Consider the following 23,853-nt stretch of genomic DNA (forward strand, 5'->3'; position numbering starts at 1 on the left):
GTCCCAAACCTAGTATCGGAAATATCCCAATGTGACTAACTTCAGAGTTGTAGTGAAGATGAAGAATAAATGAGATGTTGACCAGAGGTGGGTTGCTAATTTTTTTTACTACCAGTTTGGGCATTCTCCTGTGCATGCAATGCTTCTGCGCATGTGCAGAAGTGTCTGGGCGGGTGGATGGAGCCTCCCGCTGCTGCTACTACTGGTTTGGCTGATCTGGGCTGAACCGGCAGCAACCCACTTCTGATGTTGACGCGTGGACAAATTGCTACAATTGCCTCCCCTATTTCTTCCATCTTCACTCTCTTGGATGAATATTTTGTCAATATCATGTTGAGTTTGTTCAACGTGGCAGATGTAGACTAAGGTCCATATGTGCAAATGGGACCTTAAGCTTTGACTTAATTAGCACAGTTCATTTCCTTTCTGACTGAGAGCAGAATCTATTTGCAAGTTACATAAATTCATTAAGCGAGCTTACCTTTACTATTCTAATAAGGGTTTTTAGTTGATAGATGTGAAGCTGAAGGTCCATGCGGTCTGTTAGCCAAGTGCAAACGATGTTCATGGAGCTGGTGTACCATTGCTGCAAAATAAGCAAGAGCTCTCCAAGGACATGTCAAACAATATGAATCATATACAGCACATAATACATTTTGAACACGATCATGTCTTACTAGCTTTGATCTTTTCAGTGTAAACATTCAAAATCAGAATTGCACGCTTAAAGACAGAAGAAACATTTTGACCACTGATATTTAAGAATTCTTAGCATATGGCCCACTGTGTTTCAGTATCCACCCAATCTGGAATTCAGATTGGATTTCCCCCCCTCCTTCAAACACATCCCCAAATACTGTTTGTGCCTTTGCCTTTACATAGTACCATTTAAAATAACTTTACTATTTAAGATTGACATGCTTCAGATGAATGGAGAAGAATGGATGTTTAACACCTTCTGTAGACTGCATTTGCATCTATTGTGGGCTTTTCGCTTCCCAAATATTTAAAGAATAAAAGTGGGATATATATATATACACTAAGCTGATTTTCATCTATCAGTCTCCCTTGCAATTGTGCCACCGTTGAGATAGCCAGGTGGGCAGGGCAGAAAGCCACTAGTGGAAACACAAATTCACATTTCAAATTGCTCATGGCAAGTTTTCCAGCCAGAATGTTATGTCCAGATGATGCTCCTGAGATTCATGCAGCCATAAATAACATTTGAAGAGGTGGAAGCAACAATATTCAAATGTTGATCAGAAAAGGAAGAGGAACCACGGAAACTATTTCAGCTCTCCAAGTCCATTCTGCCCTAACCTTTTAAAATGGCAACGAAACTCAAGATGTGATGAAAATCACGGCTCTCATAAACCTCAGTCAAAGAACGACTGTGGGTTCAGAATTCATGCGTTCTCTATCTCTGCTAATGTTACTTTTTCTTTCCCAGCCTGGAATCAAATCAGACTCTTGATGGCATTTCTGGACGAAGAAACTAAGTCTTTAGTGACATAACTTGCAGCTGTAGGCAGTGGTAGGAAAGATCTTGTACCACTCAACACTTCCTCTTTGGTGTTCATCGCTAGTTAAGCATGCCAGATGGGCGTGAGAAAAGCCGGCATAAAAAGAGCATGGAGAGGAAGACCTTAACTTCTCTATCTAGTGCTTTATCCTTCCCTTTTATATTATTATTCCCAACTTCGGCACTTGTGAGCATGGCATTACTAAGACTATAGATTTTTAAAAAGCCAGGGTACTACAGGTAGTCCTTGACTTACAACAGTTCACTTAGTGACTGTTCAAAGTTACAACGGCACTGAAAAAAGTGACGTATGAGCATTTTTCATACTTATGACCATTGCAGCATTCCCCCACTCTCACGTGGTTTACATTTGACACCTGACTCACAATTATGATGGTTACAGTGTCTCGGGGTCACGTGATTTCCCCCTTTGTGACTTTCTGACAAGCAAAGTCAATGGGGGAGTCAGATTCACTTAACAACCGTGTGACTAATTTGACAACTGCACTGATTCAGTTAGCCAATGTGTCAAGAAAAGTCGTAAAATGGGGCAAAACTCGCTTAACAAATTTCTCAACATAAATTCAGGGCTCAATTGTGGTCGTAAGTTGAAAACTACATAGTAGCCATCTCTACTCAAGTCACTTTTTATCAAGGTACCCAGCATATTTTCTGGCATGTGCATCCTGGGGAAAAGCTTCACCCCCCCTACAGCTCATCTAGTGGGTCATCTATTGAAGATAAGAAAGCAACCTTAAACCAATACTGAATAATGAGCTTGAAGTAGTTCTCAGTATTAATGGAGCTGTGAATGGAAATGTCTTCCCTGGCATGGATGAATGTTGAGGCAGGCCTGGTGGGGAAGGGGAGTTAGAGTTTTCTTTGTCGATGGAGGGGTGCCAAATTCTCCACGACATCCCCGGGGCAGATGAGGAGGGGTGTGACAGCTTATGTTGTGAGGCAGTTCCCCCACATTTCTTCTTTGTCCTGCCCACCAATTCAAGAGGGTAAGTTTTTCACTCTGTAACATACTCTAAATTACTCAGCTCTGCCTTTTTTTTTTAACCATCACCAAGAAAACACTCCTATTATATCTTCAGGCTTTTGGGCAGGGGCTACCTCATAAATATTTATCACTTCGGCTTTGCATCCCAAGGTAATGAGGGATCGCTTGTTTAATACACGCTACTTGTTCTCTTCCACCCATGTAACCCCATCACTTTTTCAATCCCAGTGACAGCTCATGGCTTACAATTTAGGATTGGACGTAAAGTTGTTCAGAAATTTGGTGACGCCTGTTTGCTCTTCCTTACCATTTATTTTAAACAAGTTCAGATTCATGTGCTACTCTTTTTTTTTCTTTTAAAAATATGTTTCTCCCTTAAACAACAATATTAGTAGTATTTGGCTTACTCCCACTACCTGACACATTTTTGTGAAAACAATTGTTCTCTGTCAAAATTAATGTATTCATGAAATAAAGCAATTAAGGCTGCAATCCTACACAGATTTAACTCGGCTCCAATGGTCACAGTGGGACTTCAGAATAGTGCTAAAAGAAATAAGTTGCTCTGAAAATATGTTGAATTAAAATGGCAATGCAAGCCTGGTTGTTTTTTTTAAATATGGAAATAAGTTATATTGCATGGATCTGAGTGAAATGCATAGAGTATTGTAGCCTTAATTATAAAAAGTTGAATGCGAATGCACTATTATACTCCAGTTAACAGTAGAAAAGCTACTTTCTGAGTGCTATTAATGTCAATTATCAAGGTCACCATCCTTAAATAGAGACTAGCTCTCACTGGATTCAGGAAAATATCTTCATGCACGTGCTTAGCATTTGTTTGCAAAGACTATTGATTTAGGGTGGATTATCTTCATTAACAAAATACACCCAACCACAGGACAGCTTCACTTTGGATACCTTGCCTGCTCTTAATTTTAAAGAGGTCACATTTGGAGCCTTATGACCGATAGCAGCATCATATTTCCTGCCAAGATAGAAAATTATCCCTTAATAAAATTTGAACAGATTTTAAATAGTCATCCTCAAGGAACTGTCAATCAAAGGTAAGGGTAAGGGGCATTTTAAACCTGAAGAAAATAAATTCAGAGCAGAGGTGGTATTCAGCAGGTTCTGACCAGTTCCGGAGAATCGGTAGCGGAAATTTTGAGTAGTTCAGAAACCTGGTAAATTCTACCTCCGACTGGCCCCACCCCCATCTACTCTCTGCCTCCCGAGCCCCAGTTGATCGGGAGGAAATGGGTATTTTGCAGTAACCTTCCCCTGGAGTGGGGAGGGAATGGAGATTTCACAGTATCCTTCCCCTGGAATGAGGAAGGAATGGAGATTTTGCAATAATCTTCCCCTGGAGTGGGGAGGCAAAGGAGATTTTACAGTATCCTTCTCCTGGAGTGGGGTAGGAATGGAGATTTACAGTATCCTTACCCTGGAGTGGGGAGGGAATGGAGATTTTACAGTATTCTTCCCCTGCCATGCACACCAAGCCACACCATGCCATTCCACACCCACAGAACTGGTAGTAAAAATGTTTGAATCCCACCACTGATTCAGAGCCTTTTCCCTCCAGAATGCACATTTCAAATGGCCCAGCAATATATCAGTGTAATACATAAAAAGGATAAAAGACCGTTTACATCATAGATGATTATATAAATGTATGAAAAATAATATCTTGCTTAAAAGAGCTAGTATTGTCTATCAGCTTTTGTCTGGGAAGAAACACAGCAACACAGCAGTTAAGATCTGCTGCCCTACATTGATAGAAAGAAGTGGCACTGAAGGCCAATATTATTTTTACCATATTTTTCCTTCCATGCTCCAGTCACATTAATTAGAACTCAACCTGGCTCCAAAGCATTATCCAAGTAACACTTTTCACCTTTTATTGCACAGAGCTAATATCACACCTATGCTGATATTCGGTTTGGTTCAAGGACAATGTGGACAGATTTCGTCCATAGTCAGGGTCCTGAGAACTCCTGCATGCTACATGCCTTTCTCCAAGAGCTCAGGGCAATTTATATGAGGAATCTCCCTACATTTTACATACATTCTGAAATCCAATTTTGAAGATGGGGTTAAGAAAGAATACTTGGCCTAAAGTTCTTCAGTGATTTTTTAAAAATGGATTATAAATATTGGATTTTTCCAGGCCTGGTTCCATTTCTTAGCTGTTCTATCACCTTGCTTCTCAAATAGGAATGGTTCTAAGCCAGGGATGTCAAACTCGATTTAGGTTTATTAGATTTATATGCCGCCCTTCTCCCAAGGACTTCATTGAGGGCCTCATCAGGGTTGTGTTTGATTTCATGGGGTGTGTGTGCCGGGGGTAGGCCTGGCCAGGGTGGGCATGGCCAGCTCAACATCACTCGTGTTGGGGGCACTTGTGGTGGCAAAGTGCTAAGGCTTTTTTTAAGACCCTCCCTCATTCTCATTATAATCTCCTTCCTTCCTTCCTTCCTTCCTTCCTTCCTTCCTTCCTTCCTTCCTTCCTTCCTTCCTTCCTTCCTTCCTTCCCTCCCTCCCTCCCTCCCTCCCTCTTCATTCTCCTTTCTTCTTCCTTCCCCTTTTCCATTCTTTTTCCATCCTTGCTCTTTCCCCATCTTCCTTTCCATTCCTTTGTCTTTCCTCTTTCCCCCTCTTTCTCCTTTCCCACCCCTTCATGCATGCTCAAATGCAAAAAGGAAAACATTTCTCCTTTTGTTTTGTTTTTAGTTTGTTTTGCTAGTCTTCTACCAGCGAAAATGGAGCCGGGGGGGGGGGCACACGCAGCCCTCCTGAATTCCGTTTTTGCTGGCAGAGGCCCCGTGGGCCAGACCTAAGCATCCTGCAGGTCGAGGGCGGCCCCCGGGCCTTGAGTTTGACACCCCTGCTCTAAGCAATCTGAGTCACTGAGTTCTTATGCTATTTATTTGGGAGAATTGTTAGAATGAAGAGATCCACAACTGAAAGTAAATGTTATGCTTTTGTAACCATTTTAGAGATGCCTTCTTTCCATATGCCCATATATTATGACAGTGCTAAGTTTGATAAGACTGATAATTTTGATTGGATGTTAAGACACCAGGTAAGAAACTGGGAGATTGTGAGTTCTAGTTCAGCCTTAGGTAGGAAGCCAGCTGGGTGACTTTGGGCCAGCTGAATCAACCTATCTCACAGAGTTATGGTATGTTCACCACTTTGAGTTATGTATAAAAATAATAAAGAATGGATAACAATAAATGAATAGATACATTTCTTTACTAGACCATAAGTTTTCAAAAATGTCATTTCCCCAGTTCTCAGAATAATTCCCTTGTTTACCTTTTCTAAATAATTAACAATGCCGTTATGGTTGCTCATGGATCCCTACTATAATTGTATAGAAAATACTCTAGATTTACCACAAATGATTAGTTTGTTTAGAACAGCTTTTTCCTCATCAGAGACCTTCCCATTGGATTTCAGCTCATATAATTCTCAACCAACACGAACAGAAGAATTTCACACACTTTTCTTCCAGTAATACATAATACCCAAAGGTATATGGCTTTGTCAACTTATCTCACGAATGAAATTCTGAGTAACTTTCAAAACTCGTAACTTTTGTTGTTTTCATTTTTAAAAGCCCTTCTGCCTACCCTTGTGATAATGTGAAAAAGAGCTTCTACTTTATCTGAACTCACTCCTTTTTCTTAGCGATGGGAGTTATTTTTATCAACAGCAGCACTGAAGCTTTAAATATAGTGACAGACCTTTTAGATTTTGCACATTGTTGGTACTACCTGATCCCTTCAAAGTGGTTTGAAGCTGGCAATATAATAATTGCCTTCACTTCTGCCAAACGTGGAATGCTAAGAGAAGGTAGAAAAAAAATATCATGAACCAATCTGTGCCCCCACCAATCAACTGACTGAAGAGTGCAAAAACTGAAATTATGTCTGTGTCATTCCACCTGAGCCATAAAGTAATTTTTGGAATAATCGAAATCCTATACTCTACACAGAAAAAAGGAAAGTCTTATTCAACACATTTAGCTATTGGATTTATGGGGTTACCCAATTAAAAAGTGTGACTCTGTTTAGACAGTCAGCTAAAAATAAACCAACAAACCACTAAGGAACCACTATATTATCCTCAAAGACCCCTCACAATATTAAATTTCCCCCAAGACCCCCTCAAAAGAACCACAACAAAAGAACCATTAAAAACATACTCAATATAAAATATAGTCTAGTGACCAAATACAATAAGAAAACAATCAAAAGAAAACAAATGGACCAAATGCCAGGGGAAGAAGCAAACTCTTACTAGAAGCCGAGGTGGCGCAGTGGTTAAATGCAGCACTGCAGGCTACTTCAGCTGACTGCAGTTCTGCAATTCGGCTGTTCAAATCTCACCAGCTCAGGGTTGACTCAGCCTTCCATCCTTCCAAGGTGGGTAAAATGAGGACCCAGATTGTTGTTGGGGGCAATATGCTGACTCTGTAAACCGCTTAGAGAGGGCTGAAAGCCCTATGAAGCGGTATATAAGTCTAACTGCTATTGCTATTTTTTTTAATGGTGGGTAGAGTTAGGGCTGAGGTATATTGAGGCAGGTCATTCCAGAGCAAGCAGAGAAATTGTGATTCTTCTTTTAAGAGGGAGGGAGAGGGAGAGGGAAAGGGAAAGAGAGATGCACTTAAATGTCATTCTGTTCATCCCACACTTAATTCGATTGCATAGGACATTTGGTCAATAGGGTATTTCAACCCAGATGCTGTCTAAAACATTTGTTATGTTCATTCTTTATAAGTAGTAGGTTACCAAAAATTGCAACTCTTCCTTTCGCCTTATTTAAAGGGCAGAGTTGTATTTTTTTCTGCCTTTTAAGAATATACAAGTTTGTCTCCTGAAGCATGGCGGCTCATGTGATTAGGATGCTGGGTTGATGATCAGCAAGTCCACGTTCGAGACATGAATGCTGCTGCAGGATGGGGGGAGCCCCCATTATTCGCTCTAGCTCCTGCCAACCTAGAAGTTTGAAAGTGTGTAATCGTAAGTAGATAGATAGGTACCACTTGATGAGCACATTAAAGGGCACATGAAAGAAGTTCCCAACAGGTCATCAACCGAGTAAAGATGATGTCACCAGCTAATCCTTTCAATCAAGAAGCACCTTAGGTGCTTCCGACATGAACAGAGGTCAGCTTGTCTCCCATTCCTCTTTTGAATGCTTATAGCTGGCTTTCAACTGCCAAGTTTTAATAGAGCAGAGTATCTTCTATGTCTCTTTCTTCTTGTTATTTTCATCCACTGGTTTCTTCTTTTCTGTCTTCCTTATAAAGAATTGCTCATATCATTTCAGTTGCACAGCTTTTCTTTGAACTGCTCATTCCTTTCTTTTGTCATTGGCCAAAATATGGCCAATGCTTTCACATCTTCTTCAAGGACTGCTGTGAACTTTAATCTGCTGCAAAGTACCCTAGATCAGGGGTTTCCAACCTTGGCAACTTGTGGACTTGTCTTAAAGTTGCCAAGGTTGGAGACCTCTGCCCTAGATTATTTTCAGATAGGAAGACAAACATGTCACAAGCACTAGAGGACACAAATTTAGACTCCCATTTCTTCTTGTTCCCTCCTCAAATTCTTGTGGTCACCAAATACAAACACTTAACTGAAAAATTATTAATGGATTTCTCCAAAAATAGGACAGGTCTTATTTACTTTTAACCCCTGAAATAAGTGCTTGGCCTTATTTTCGGGGAGGTCTTATTATTTTTGAGGTGCAGGAGGTGGAGAGCGTGATCACCTCATGGCTGCTGCTGTGTTGCAATATTTTTGTGGAGTGCTTATTTTAGGGGGAGTGCTTATTTTAGCGCATGCGCTCAAAAGCCTGATTGGGCTTATTATCCAGGGAGGTCTTATTTTCTGGGAAACAAGGTAGCACATTTTGGTTACTGCTTTTAATTCAGTTGCTTAGTGAGATTCATTTGCTGTAACTTGCTGTCTTATATTCCCCTTTCACATCCTGGTTACTCTAAAGCAAACAGTCACTCAATAACCAGCACCAAGCACACAGCAGGATAGAGATCTTGTAATCAGCAGCCATTCAATATATGGTTTGTCCATATCCATCACAGCTTAGCATACACTCTTTCAGAACACATAGCTTCTCTGATAATTGCCCTCTCATCCTCCTATTGAACTCTTCTGGCAAACTCCTGTTGTCTCTCTCTCTCTTTCTTTGCTTACCCAGAAAATCAACCAATCAGAACTTCCTATGAAGTGTAGACAAGAGGAAAGAGACTTTACTGTTTCATCTACATTCAGCCAGCAAATTCAGCACATTTAGCACAATGTGATTGTGCTCTGAGATGAAGGTCTGCCTGTCTTCTTAGACACCTTTTTATTATTCAGTGAGGAGGTGAAGGGAACACCTCCTCATCCTTGAGAGTAAGTTACATCATCAGGGAATGGATTCCCCCCCCCCCAACAACTTAATGCCCGATGAGTTAAAAGGCCGAGAGAAGAGGGCTGCTGAGAAGGGAAGGAGAGGAAGGACAAAGCGAACTCAAGATGATAGTTGGAAATGTGCAAAAGGGCCAAAGGAACTGTTCTGGGACTTTCTTAACTCTGGCTGGTAGAACATCCAAACTCTTGAAACAGCTCCTTTCCCTGGTGGAGAATTGAATTGGTCCTTCAATCAGGATGGCCAGATGGGAAGCAAAGGAGCAGGTTTCCATAAAGGGAAAGGACTGATTAAATTTCCAGGCATACCTGTTAGAGCAAGAAAAGGCTATACAGGTAGTCCTCGACTTACAACAGTTCTTTCCTTCCTAGTAACTATCTCTTCCCACTTATGACTATAACCATATTGCTGGTGTCTGTCTTTACAACTTATATTGTTTTATTTGTTTCCTAGTATAATTTGATTGCTCATTAAAAACCTATGTCTATCACTAAGCGTTGTTGTACCTTATTGTTATCTTATGATTCTTGATGAATGTATTCTATTTCATTTTTCTTTATGTGCACTGAGAGCATATGCACCAAAGACAAATTCCTTGTGTGTCCAATCACACTTGGCCAATAAATAATTCTATTCTATTCTTTAGTGACTGTTCAAAATTATCATGGCACAGAAAAAAGTGACTTAGGACCGTTTTTCCACACTTATAACCATTGCAGCAGTCCCATGGTCATGTGATCAAAATTTGGAAACTTGGTAACTGACTTGTCTTTATGATGGTTGCAGTGTCCCAAAATCATGTGATCACCTTTTGAGGCCTTCTGACAAGAAAAGTTAATGGGGAGGCCAGATTCACTTAACACCCATGCTACTAACTTGACTGCAATGACTAATAACTGAACCGTAGTGGCACAGTGATTAGGATGCAGTATAGCAGGTTAACTCACTGCTCACTCCAGGAGTTCGATCCTGACCACCTTAAGATTGACTCATCCTTCCGAGGTCGGTAAACTGAGGACCCAGATTATTGGGGGCAATGTGCTGACTCTGCATATTTAGAGAGGGCTGTAATAGCACTGTGAAATGGTATATAAGTCCAAGGCTATTGCTATTGCTAATGATTCAGTTAATAACTGTGGCAAGAGAGGTTGTAAAATGGGGCAAAATTCACTTAACAACTGGAAATTTGGGGCTCGGTTGTGGTCATAAGTTGAGGACTACCTGTAAACTACCATGATATCTTATCACTTTTCATTGGACATAATGATACGATTGAATTCTTTATAAACTGAAGGTTCAAAGGAATAAAACTTTCTACACCTTTGCTGGGTCCTGGCATTTGCAGCTGCCTGTCTGCTTCCCCCTTCTCTACTTTATGGAGTCCCGGTGACATCGAAGTGCAATTGCCTTTCTTCTATGGGTAAAAGTGGCTTTTTCAATGTCTAAAGTCCTAGCTATGATGGTAGTTGCTGTCATGCTTTGAAAAATGTCCTTGGGACAACCCTGCATATCAATTGATAAATTTAAGACCCGTTGAAAAGATAGAGCAGTTTAATAGTTAAAAAGAATCCCAACTAACCATCCAAGTAACTCAAGCATGCAGAATTGTCTCTGTCAATTGAGAGTCCTTCCTTCCTTCCTTCCTTCCTTCCTTCCTTCCTTCCTTCCTTCCTTCCTTCCCATCCATCCATCCATCCATCCATCCAGATTTGAAGATTAGCTTAAGATGCATTACACTCCTAATTAAACAGAATATCTCTCATATCCTGCACGAGGTAATAAAGGTTTCAAATCCCAGGTTGACTGGGTTGATAAAGCAGAAATGAACCCACAAATCAATTAATAAAGCCACAGCTACAGAGAATGTTTGAAAACTTACCCCCCCTCTCAACCCAATCACTGTGAGATTGCTTTAGACCTATCTGGTGTTAAAGAAGCTAATACTAATCTATTTGTATGTAGGCAAAGACAATTGCAGAGAATAGCTAGAGCCATGTGGAGACATTTTACTGCCAGAGTTAAAGCTGCAGTAATCTAGTCCTTAACCGAATGGCATATTATATAAGGTAGTTTGGTGTATGAGGCAGAAAATCTCATAAGCAGCTCTCTGGGTAATCAAAGTACAAAAGTAATACATTAAATAAGAAGCAAGTTGCTTCCCTCTCACGACCCTAAGAATTAACAGTCATTCCATCTCACTGAATGGAATGGCAAGCTTTGTAATCCTGGAAAAAAATCACAATGAAATGATTTTAAATAACCCAGAAAGGTTTTTTAAAAACTACACCCAATAATGCTTGATCATCCCAGCCTCTGTTACAGAGATTTGAGTTTTGGAACATCACTCTTGCTTGATCTGCGGTATTATTGAAGTCCTAAATGTGCCTCCGAATTTACAAGGGAAAAAAAAATATGGTATGAATAAATCTGCAAAAGTAACACCCGGCGATGGCAGGGCTGCACATTTTCTGAAAAGCTGTGCTGGGTTCCTGTACTCCGAGGGAGGTGGTATCATTACACATCCACCAGAACATCTGCAAACTCTGGTTTCCTTTTCATAGATTTGAATGGAAGCCTGACCTCCTGTTCCTTGCCATGAACCCTGAGTTCACACTCACATTTTACATGTTACAGGAAGCCATAGCTCCCTCCAGGGGTTCTGCAAACAGAATCTCAGAAGCCAGATGCAGCCCGGCTTCTTAACGCACCTGAAGGAGCTCCCGCCCTATTCTTCCTCGGGCGCTGCTGCTGGGAGGTTGGTGGCGACGGTGGGGTGGCGGTGGGGTGGGGGGTGGACCGAAGCGGCCTGCTCACACAGGAGAAGCTTAAGGTCACTCCAGCTTTTGTAAAAGAAGCGGACAAAACCAGGAATGCTTATGGGGCTGAATTGTCAGCAGGGTAGCAGAAGGATTACAAGAAACCTGTGACTCTGCCTCTTTCTGCCTTTGCTGGTAGCTTTTGTGTGTGTGTGTGTGAACAAGTGCCATACAACAGATTGAGGCTGGTATAAAGGCCTGGGACTGTGCAAGGAGTCCCCCGCTGGGCCTCAGCTGTGCTTGCAATTAGCAATAAGCACGAAATGATTATTGTTGTGGTGGCTGATGGCAATCTGAAGTGACAAGTTTTATGGGGGGAAGTTAAAGTAAATGTGTGTGTGTGTGTGCGTGCGCGTGTGTGTAAGTGGGGGGAGGGAGAGAGTGAGAGAGAGAGTGAGAGTCCTTCTTGCTCACAAACCATTAAGCCAAAGGCCCGATGCAGTTCAGTCAGGCATTTTTTCTGCCATTCACAAAGGTCTTAGAAAAGTCGGCTGAAAGAACATTTTTCTTTCTCTTCTCCCTGCCTCGCAATGGAGTTTTTCTAGGCCATGGGTGCCTCAAATTAGCCAAAAGCTTGTAGGGAAGGGTGAGAGATTAAACATACGAAATTACTCAGCAGGCGGCTGCTTGGGTGGATTTGGGGCAACCGAGGAGCCTTTAAAACAGACGAGAAGACCTGAGAGATTTCTGACAAAAGAACATAATCCTCCTACCTGCTTACTTTAACCACTGCCATTTGCCCATTGTGATGTGCTCTAATGCCCATGAGAGCTAAACTCTGAGTGATGGTGCTCCATAACCATAACTCACACCACCACGGCCCTCGAGTTCAGTTCTGGCCTTTCCAACCAGAATGAATCCAGGCTGCTCAAACCAGAGGTGGGTTCTTGCCGGTTTGAACCGCTTCGGCCAAGTAGGTAGTAACTTGGCCTGCCATGCCCCCGAACCGGTTCCCTTGACGGCGCCTATGGTAGCACCATCTTGTTTTTTTGCTTCTGCGCATGCACAGAAGCATTTTTTTTAGTACTGCACATGCGTGCATGTGGCATGTCCCTGAGCCAACCAGCAGTAGCAGCAGCCGGAACCCACCCTGGCTCAAACCTATTAAGCGTCACCGTGGCAGATTCTCTGCCCCGGGAAATCACAGGGATAAGATGACCTTTTCTTTCTGGTCCAGGCTGCAGAATCTCTTTTGAAAGGCTGAAAGAGGGACTCTGGTGTCCGACTTTTGAATTCAAGGTGTTTGGAAGGTAATGCATTCAGTGGAATAAAGGAACCTGGGATCCTGCTGAGTCTAAAAGGAAAGGAACTGAGGGGACACTTCTTCATGAATGGTGGGCTTTCTGGGATGTGAAAGAATAGCTCTGTCTCCCAGTTTTGACAGATCGGGGAAATATAAATCTCAAGCACATGCATGACATGTGTGTTTCCCCCTAAATTCTTGGACTACGTCTTCAGCTGTTGCGGGTATAAATATGAAAATGGCAGAAATCCATCAGGAGTTCACATTAAGATCTTGAGATCTGCTGATCTGATCTATATCTACTGCTGAGATTCTTGGGCATAGATGCTCAAAAAAGGCTACAATGAATGGACCTGAGAGCTGAAGGATCTTTTTCTCTCTTTTGCTCCATCTCCATACCATTCTTAAACCTCCACTTATTAAAGCCTCAACAGCAAGTAATTTTAAAGGTTGTCCATAATGGGGATGAAAGTTAGCATTCTTAATCTCTCTCTCTCTTTCTCTCTCTCTCTCTCTCCCTCTCCCCCTCTCTCCCTCCCTCTCTCCCTCCCTCTCCCTCCCTCCTTACCTACCTACCTACCTACCTACCTACCTACCTACCTACCTACCTACCTACCTACCGTCATGATCATGTTCATCATCAATCTATGTCCAGGACAGAAATCACTCCCACTTCCTTAACCACCCCATTTTCTAAAACTCTACTGAATTATTTTGCATCCCTAGATGGGTTCCTGGAACCCTTAGAAGCTCAGGAATATTTTATGGCCAATCAGGTTCTCAAAGGATACCTAGCCTTGCATAAGCTAATAAAGTATCCTATGTATTACATAGATCAGATTAATTGATTGAGGACATGAAAGCAATATTTTCAATGCTGGCATGAATAAAAATAGCAGAAAACAAACTATGTCTTAGAGGATATATTCTCCAAATATTGGAATAGGAAAAGCAAAGTCCTCTTCCACCATACTATCCCTTGTAAAGCAACATCCGTTTCCACTATTGGTATCTGTTAGAAGCTACATTTATGTCTCATGAATGATGCATGTTACTTAATCATGCTATTTGCATGATAATGACATACATGCATTACTTGCTCCTTCCTCCCTTCCTTCCTCCCTCCCTCTCTTCTTTCCTTCCTTATTTCCTTCCTTCCTTCCTTCCCATGTTTTTTTTAACCATATTCAGTAGTTATATATTAAAATATTAGTAGTTATATATTAAGATTTCTTTAACCGGATAAGCTCACCATAAATTATGAAAGCCTAGCAAATATATTTTTAAAATACACTTTTGAGCAATTTATCAATGCTTTAAAGAAAGTGTCCTGTCTGGTACGTACAGCTGGACAGCAGCCTATCTCATATTGATTCTGGAAAGATTAGTCTCATTTATTCTAATAAGCACCCAGCCTCTTCCTAAATATTTATATCCTAAATATATTTATCCCATTAATGAATTATGAACTTTTTCTTGTTGGAAATGTAGTGGCTATCATAGCAAAGTTCCTTATTGGAATTCAGCTGAGTTTGGAAGTAAAGGAATTTCAGAATCGTGGAGCAATACTGATCACAACAAAGAGAAAGAACAAAGACAAATTATTTTCTTAATTCTAGTTAAAAAAAACAAAACAGCTCCAACTCTGAGCTCAGTTTGATTTCCTGCAACTGTCAGTCCTGGTGACCTATTTTCTTTAGGGCTAAGTATTTATAATTAGGCCAAAGGATATCAAAATGGCAGTTTCTGGGCATTAATTTATCTTAATTAATTTATTAATATTTATGGCATTTCTTTATGCAACTATCTTGGATGCTATATCATAACTGGCAGTTCCGTTCAAGATCAAAGAAAGAGATTAACAATCAGTTTCTGGGCATTATCCAAGTTTACTTCCAGCAGATAAGACTACTAGGTCAATGATTTCATAAAATCAATATCTGAACAAAAATGACAGCCCTTTGGAGTCTCTTCCTCTTTCCACCATGGTATCCTCAGGTTCTCTGCACTTTTGCACTTTTCTCAGTACTGATGACAGGGAGAGAAGTTCACTTATATTGACAATCAAGAGAATCCTACCAATTGATTTCAAATCTGTCTTAACAGATTTGCATTGTTTCTAAAGAAATGCCAACTTTGCTAACATTAACATCTCTGTGCATTTTGCACCCTTTGCTTTCTACCTTTGGCCCCAAAACTACAAAATGTGAATTTTTAAGTAATAATGCATAATGATTGCATTTCAAAAGTTGACACTCTTTAATCTTTGGAGAGACATACACATTTGAATTATCTCAGCAAAGCCTTGTAATCAAATCAAGATGGAGTCTATTGCCTTTTCCTTTTTTTCCTGAAATGTGGTCTAGAGACCTGTCACTCACTTTTGCAGAAAACATTGTTTAACTCTGGCTTCTTATCCTAGCATATCAAAGAATATACTGAGCACACATTACTTAAGTCACTTGTTTTCTGCTTCTTATTCTGTGACATCTAAGCAACAAGAATGCCCAAGGTGGAAAGAAGGAAACAAATTTAATAGAATTGCATGATACCCATGTTCTTATCTAATTCATCTCCCCCCCATTATTATCACAAAACCTTCACATGTAGGAAGAAGGTGTGTTAGAGCATCATCACAGGTGATGATAACGCCTCCAAATTTCATTTATTTGAAAAAGCTAAAATATATCTCCATCTGAAATTTTTCCAGAGCTCTGGGACTAATAAAGTTCCTTGTTGCTGAATGGTATTTTTCTGACTGTAAAACTGAATGTAATTTTGGAATAATTCAAAATTGTCAACAAATAATTGTGGGTCACTTTTTGCATTTTCAATTTTAAGGGAAAGCCTTTCCCTGTTCTTCTGGATTCCTTCATTATTAGAAAGTGTACATTTTCGTGAATATCTTCATCTTTTTTAAAAAAAAAAACACAAGTCCTTACTGTGTTCATTATCTCAACTTTCTGCATTCAAGTTGCTGTCAGTAAATGACAGCTTTTGGATACTGTTGGCATCAGTTATATCAGGAGGAACAAATAGATATCAGAATATACATATTCTGTATATACATATATTCTATAAATATCATACAGGATAATAACTGACAGAATCTGAATAGGTCTGTGCTATATATATTTCATAATCATGTGTAAGAAAATGTCTGGGATCTGGAATTTGTTATCTTTTACAGGAATTAAAGTCAGGATAAGGATATAAGGCTAGGGGGAGTGGGTTTTTTCCTCCAGCAATGCCACTGAATTCAATTCAATTGAATATTCAATTCAACATCCCAATACATTGAAAGCACATTGGCATTCTGACATAGCAACTTGACAATTTCTGTTTTCTACACAAAGTTTGGGTCAATTGTATCCCAGGCAGTGTAACCTCACTTGTTGTGTTCTCTTTTAACAATGTATTGTTTTATGTTCATAACTTGTTTTGTCCTCCCCTTCCCCTAACTTGTGAGCCGCCCTGAGTCCCCTCAGGGAAAAGGGCGGCATACAAATAAATAAACTATATCTATCTATCTATCTATCTATCTATCTATCTATCTATCTATCTATCTATCTATCTATCTATCTATCTATCTATCTATCTATCAGAGTGTTCATAACCTTGGATGCCACCTGTTTATTTCACCTCTTTTATCATTTCAATGGCTCCCTTTAAAATGTGTATATTATTATAATTATTGTTACTATCATCTACTCTAGCAGTCCCTACCATATACTACAAGGCTCCTTTCATTGCGCTTGTGCTTCATAATGGGTATAAAAACTTGCTCGTGTCAGTTGAAGGGGAAACAGAATGGTACAAGAGATTATTAAGAACTATAGCTTTAAAACACAGTTCCCTATCCATGGAATAAATGGAATATAGACACATTCTATATTTAATGAAGACACCCACATTTGTCTGAGGGTCCTGGACACAATTCCTCAAAAATAAATCTGGCTCCAAAAATATGTGGACTCCCCCCCCCCCCCGGCCTTAAGAGAGGGAATTAAATGACATGTAACCTCGGGAATCCTTGTCTTGAGGGTTGGAATCTTAAAATTCAATAACAACCCAACATCACATCTAGGGCCTTATTAAATCGCAGCAGGTCTTTTTGAAACCCCTCTCTTTCCATGATGCCCAGAGAAGAGAAATTTCTACCTTCAGAGTGGAAAACAAGTCCTAAACAATTCACTGAGAAGCTGATTCCTGCTGCAGAGTCTTCCAATTTAATTGCACCAGGATGTACGGAAAAACTTGCGAATGAGCTAATGCTGTGGATACCGATCAGCAAATCTGAACAATTAATGCAAAGGCTAAATAGTAATAATAATAGCAGCAGCGGCGGCAACAATAATATAGTTTTGGGGTGTGTGTGTGTGTGTGTGTGTGTGTGTGTGTGTTTAAAAAAAAAATCCAAGCTCCCTTCAACCTTTTATTCACAGGCATAAGAAATTAAACACTTGTGGGCTCGTTCTAAAGAGTGAATGAAATTGAATAAGCTAGCGAGTACTTGAGTTTCACAGCGAGTGCTTGAATAGAGCAAACCTATGTTGAATAGGTTGCCTTTTGGGACCAATTTGCCTCTTTTCACTCTTTAGTATTCCTTTTTTGCTGACAGATGTACAAAGGCGGAACTGCGCTGTGCGGCTTATCTACATACACCCTCAGCAGCTGTCACTTTTGTCGAGCAAGTTAATCAGCAAATGCCACCATATCCCACTTTCTATAAGGAACAACATGTTATAGACAGGAGTATCTGGAGAGAAGGGGGGGGGGGAGACTTTATTTTAACTTTGATTAGCCTGATTCCCCCCGCCCTTATTTCTTTTCCAACCAAAGACTTATTTTCCTGCCGTGTAACTTTTAAGTTTTTCTCTGTCTTTTTTTCCTTTAAAAAAAAGATCTCAGTATCTCAAAGCCTGTTTTGGTTACCAATGAGGGTGAGGATTAAAAAAAACAAGTTTCTAGAACCTCATCAAAATCACAATGACCCATAAAGGGAAAAGGAGGAAAAAATCTGCTTGCGGGGGCGGGGGGGGGGGGAAGAGGGGAAAAATAACTAAGCATCCGCAGGAATAATTAAAAATAGAAGGTACCTTTCTAATGAAAGAGAAGAAGTAGTTTGTGGGCATTTAAAGTCCTCCAAGTTAAAAAAAATGTTTTCTGCTTGGAAGGTCTCTTTCTGTTTAGAAAGGTTTTATAACATTTACAAAGTACCCTTTGTAGAACAGTGGACTTCCACTGTGTTAATTTTTCTGATTAAAAGGTATGGATTGTCAGCTGTGTTCAAGGTAAGAGCAGCAGAAGTTAGCTTCTGCACAATACAAGGGAGAAGATCTTGCTTTCTATGATTTCCACTGTAGTGGAATTACCACTTCTAATTCCACAGGTAGTCCTCGACCACAGGTAGTCCTCGATTTTATGACTGGTTGCTCGTTCAAAGTTATGACAGGCTCAAAAAAAAAGTGACTCACAATCTGTCCTCAAAGTTATGACTGCCACATGGGAATCATTTGATCAATGGCTAGCCAATAAAAAGAGAAGTTAGAAATATAAGAATATAAGAGAAGGATCAATTTTATAAGGAAGGTTTATTAAAATAGATAAGCAAATATTACTACTACTACTACTACTACTACTACTACTACTACTACTATTATGAGTCCAATATCATTGTGATGAATATTATTGTAAATATTATGATTATTATTTCTCAAAATTATTTGTATGCAGACAACACATGGTTTACCTAGAAATGGATTTTTTTTATATGTAATAAAACTTTTTAAAACATGGGGGAAAAAAAGTTATGACTACCACACCAAACCCCTCCCTCCCAATCACGTGATCACACTTTGGCTGTTTGGCAACCAGCTTGCATGTATGACTGGTTGCAACGCCCAAGGTCACGTGATCGCATGCCGTGAGGATTTGTGCTGCTTTCTGACCAAACCAAACCAAACCAAACAAAACACCCACTGGATAAAATGGATTCACATTTACAGCCGCCTGCTTCACTTAACAACCGTGGTAACTGGTTTAACAACCGTTCTCAAGACCGTCATAAAATCAATTTTGCTCACATGGTGACTTGGCTTATGACTACAACAATTTATGATTACAATCGGAGTCTCAATAGTGGTTGTAAATCCGGGACTACTTAAACCTGATCTTTGAGAAACTCAACTTGTGTGACTAAACACACATTCGTCTGTTGAAGACGAAATTTCTAAATTTCCAATATGTGGAATCAAATTGATCAAGGGGAAGCTGTGGTACAGATAATATCCTTCTACTGCTATCGAAGACTAGTAAGAAAATATTTTGTTGTTGCAACAGAATCACACTACCAAAATCAGCACATTGATTCCAACCTCTGAATCAAATAAGAGCTAACTCCCTCAAGAGACTGACTGACTTTCTTTGAAAGATCTTGGCCAGAGACAATCTGCTAACACTACAGTCCGTTCTGCCATTGGAAGCACTCCTTTCTTAAACAGTACATAAAAAATAGTTCAGAATAGTTCAGAAATAGTAGAAGTTGTGATTTTGGTTATCTTGCTAAAAGGTACCCTAATTCAAGAAGAAGGCCATAAAAAATGTAATAAATAATTGTCTCCGATTAAAGCATCACAGTTCCTCTTAAGCTCCTAATATCTCATACACTGCATCATATATATGTGTGTGTATATACATACAAATATTTTTTTAACTGAAGATAAAAACTAATATAAACTAATATAAAGGAACAAAAAAGAAAATGGAAAAAAAAGTTAAAATCGCAAGAAAGGGAAAGAAAAATAGAAAAGAAAGTTTAAAAAAGGAAGAAGTGGCTTCCAATCTTCTGTACAGCAATTCTAAGTACAATTATAAATGTGCTTATTATTTATGGTTAAAAATTATTTCTCTTCTTTCTATAAGCTATCCTGTTTAATCATCAAATCCATAAATCCTAACTTCATTTTTTGTTTATGTTTCATGCAAAAAGTCCGTAAGGTGATTGCACTGGTTCCATGAAACGATAACAGCCGTTAATTAATCTTTCAGGGTTTGACTTCATGTATCATAGAAGTTTGATTTGGTTGAGATTCCAAATAAATCAGAAATATTAAGGGGTTGGGAACTGCATAAAACATTAAGGAGCCATTTAGCAAATTGCTCCAATGATGAAATATTTCTATCTTTAAAAAAAGTTAGAAATACCTACATTTATTTTTATTGAAACACACATTCTACATTAATTCAGTGCATTAAAAAGTTTTTCTTCAAATTATCTTATAGGATCAAATGACAGATAATAGTAATTGGTGATGACATTAAAATCCACTTTAATATTTAACATCTATGTTGTAGTTCTAAATAAAAAACCCATAAACCCATTAGAATAGCATTTCACCCTATTAGAGTGCCCACATATATTTAAGTAGTTTTCTTTAAGCAATGATTCTGTTACCTTGACAATAATCTTTTATGCGTCCATTCTGCACTAAGAATTCATACACGTACGATGTGTAAAAATTCATTACCAGTGAAATCTTAAATCACCCTGAAAGTGCACCAATGCAGATAGGTTAGATAAACAGCGAGCTTTAATATTAAAATATTTTGCACTGTTATTTAATAAGACTGCCATATTGGTGTTATGTAATAAAGCTAAGCTGCCATCCTTAACTAATAATCTCTCCAGTCATTGAATTACATCATCTCTCCCTTTTTTTTTTCAGTGGCTAAAATAAACCACCAAAACATTGTTGGGATTGTGGAAAAGCTTTTGATCTAGACAAAACAAGGAAGCAGACTAAGAAGGAAGCTCAGATTTGCAAACACAGTTCTGTGCCCGCGTAATGCAAGCTCTCTCTCTCTCTCTTTTTTTTGCAGTACATATGGTCTATAAGATCACCCACTGTTTAGGGACTTCTGTGATAGAGTGAGTTAAGGATGGAGTTTCATCCTTAATTGGGATTAACTTTGACTTGAAGCAGTTGTATTGCATGGTGTTCCCTTCACTGCTAATGAAAGTTATGGGCTGAATGAAGTCCCACGGGTTTTAACAGACCGGACTCCTTGAGTATAAATTTTCAGTGCTGAATTTATAGAGAGATTATTTTTAGCTCCTAAGGTTTTAACTGGGGAATGAACGTTTATTAACTCACGTGCAAAAATCTGTCGTCCACACTTGTCTGTTCTATACATTATCTATTTTACCAGTAATTGCTTTTATAATGTATTTTCTAATCTTTTTTTGTTCTAAATGTTTAGAAGAAACTCCTGCTACCTACATAGAGTCTGGAAAATTAGAATTATGGAATAATTTCTGGCCATATGAACATGAAAAATGTGACTTTTTGGCGTCTTGCTAGCAGAAACTCCCACCCCGATTCCGAAGGTTTGCATACGACTGAACAGCAATGAGCTTACTGAACAGCGTTCAACGTAAGAGCTACAGCAGAACCGGGAAAACATAAAGAGTAAGCAGAATTTTGGCACAGCTCAGTTTTATCTGGGATGTGTGTGTAACAAGAGGTTATTGAGAGAGCAATGCCTACAGTCTGCCCTTGGATAATCAGTAGAAAGCAGTGATTTCTATGCGGTATTTTGAGTCCAAAAAGAAACATTTGATTTGACTAAATCATTGTTTTCTGAAAATGGACTCTTTTCGGAGTTTGGCAAATAATTATTCAAAGAAGGGTTTTTTTGTGTGGAGCCAAACTAAACAATACACAATTTGGATACTGTGTTGCCTTACTCCTGCTTTATTTTCTCTGGAGTAAATAGATGATGGTTTGGCTCAGAAAGAGTTTGCTGTCTACAGCAAGGGAACAGAAGCAAGTTCTCCAGCTCCCATTTTTCAAAGAAAAAACTCAAGCACTACAACTGGATAGTTTTGAAACATTTCCCCGGGTAACATTAAAAAAAAAACACTTATCAAGTGTGTCTGTGTGTGTGTGTGTGTGTTTTCTTACAAAGAGATAAAAAGAAAGATTTGGTTCTCCCTTTTTCCCACACCAAGTGGTCCCAATCCAGACTTATTTACAAAGCAAAGAAAATAAAATTAGGAGAGAAAGCAGCAGAATGAAATATTTATAGCTCATTTACTTTAGCCGTTTCTTTGAAGAACCAAACAGCAATAAGTAAGCAATAAATCTGAGATATTTTCTAAATTATCCACTGAACATTGATTTGAAGAAAAAAAATAGTTTGGGGGATAATTTCTTTGTATTTTATTTTCTGTGGAAGTAGGTTTTATGGAGTTTTAGTCTCTCTCTCTTCTAAATTTATTGTGAATTTAATAGATCAGCTTTTTTTTTTTTGGCAGCTGCAGCACACTGCTGGCTCATATTTAAATGGTTGTCCACTAGGACTCCAAGATCCCTCTCACAGTTACTACTATCGAGCAAGGTACCATGAGTTCCCCAAATTGTATTTTAGTTACAGGGCTGCTCTTTTATATAAAATGCAGACACGAGGGTCTACTTTTCACATGAGAAACGAGGGACATGCAACTATTTCCCCCTTCCTCATCCTTTATCATCCCCTTGGTGCCAGTCCCCATCAATAGATACGTTGCATTACAGCCTCCAAATTCCCTATGATTAGATGGGAATTATAGTCTGGACTTCTACAGTTCTCTTTAGTTTTTCAAACAAAGATTGACACAGATGAGAATTGTAGAGGCACGATAGGAAATTGTATAAAGCAATGGAGCACATTGGAATATAAGAGAGGTGAATAGCTGCTCTTAAATCTCATAAGCATACAGTACATATCTCAATAAGGATTTTAATTTAGTGAAAATAGGGCTAATATATGAAGAAAGTGCCATCATAAGTAGCTAAGAACTAGCATAGGGCTTGGCATGGCAGACAGCAAGAAGCAGCATCTGTGTGCCAGGTTCGATATCTTATGGCTTCATCAGACTGTATATGAACCCTAAGCATCCTTGGGAACTGCTACAGGCCAAGTCTCTGGCAGAATCTACTCCTAGTTGCTTCCATCCTCATTGTCTTTCTTGATTTGCCATCCTGAGTAGTAACATGGCAGTTCATAACTGAATGACAGAGTTGGAAGCGACTTTGGAGGTCTTCCAGTCCAACCCACTGCTCAAGCAAGACCATGATACCATTTCAGACAAATGGATGTCAAATCTCTTCTTAAAAATCTCCAATAATGGGGCATCCATCATTTCTGAAGGCAAGTCATTCCACTGGTTAATTATTCTCACTGTCAGGAAATTTCTCCATAGTTTTAGGTTGCTTCTCCCCTTGATTAGTTTCCATCCTGCCTTCAGGTGTTTTGGAGAATAGATTGACATCCTCTTCCTTGAGGAAACCCCTCAAATATTGGAAGACTGCTATCATGTCACCCCAGTCCTCCTTTTCACTAAACTAGATATACTTAATTCCTGCAGCTGTTCTTCATATGTTTTAGCCTCCAGCCCCCTAATCATCTTTGTTGCTCTTCTCTGCACCCTTTCTAGAGTCTCAATATCTTTTTTTTTATACCAGTGACTAAACCTGGATGCAATATTCCAAGTGTGGTCTTACCAAGGCATTATATCATATTTTCGTCATTTAATTTATCACAATATCTAATACATTGTTCTTAGGCATTTGGGGAAATTAAAAGGCTAAGTGGATCCAGGTGCTTGAAAAGCTGCCATTTAACTAATAGATAGAAAAAGATACTTTTTCCAGAGCCCTTCAGTAACATTGACTAACACAAAAGGGCATTTTGCTTTATTCTACAGATGCAGCCACTTTCACCAAGACAGAGAAATGGATTGGAAAGAGGAATTGTTGTTTCAAGATCACTA

At 39.3% G+C, this 23,853-nt stretch overlaps 2 protein-coding genes across 20 annotated transcripts in view; one reads left to right on the forward strand and one right to left on the reverse strand.

Moving 5' to 3' along the window:
• Positions 1-23,853, forward strand: part of CEP15 (centrosomal protein 15) — a 431,988-nt gene that overhangs the window by 93,661 nt on the left and 314,474 nt on the right. The gene's annotated exons all lie outside the window — the stretch shown is intronic.
• The window catches only part of CADPS (calcium dependent secretion activator), a 434,367-nt gene that overhangs the window by 4,568 nt on the left and 405,946 nt on the right, over positions 1-23,853 (reverse strand). For all 19 annotated transcript variants that reach the window (XM_087708812.1, XM_087708811.1, XM_087708807.1 and 16 more), the window contains one exon: positions 482-586. In XM_087708812.1, coding sequence (XP_087564938.1) covers positions 482-586 — 105 coding nt within the window. The remainder of the gene's footprint in view (positions 1-481; positions 587-23,853) is intronic.

Source organism: Thamnophis sirtalis, unplaced genomic scaffold, assembly GCF_051295495.1.
Source record: "Thamnophis sirtalis isolate CommonGarterSnake01/CBP01778 unplaced genomic scaffold, rThaSir2_p1.2 scaffold_3, whole genome shotgun sequence".
In the NCBI taxonomy this organism is placed as follows: domain Eukaryota; kingdom Metazoa; phylum Chordata; class Lepidosauria; order Squamata; family Natricidae; genus Thamnophis; species Thamnophis sirtalis.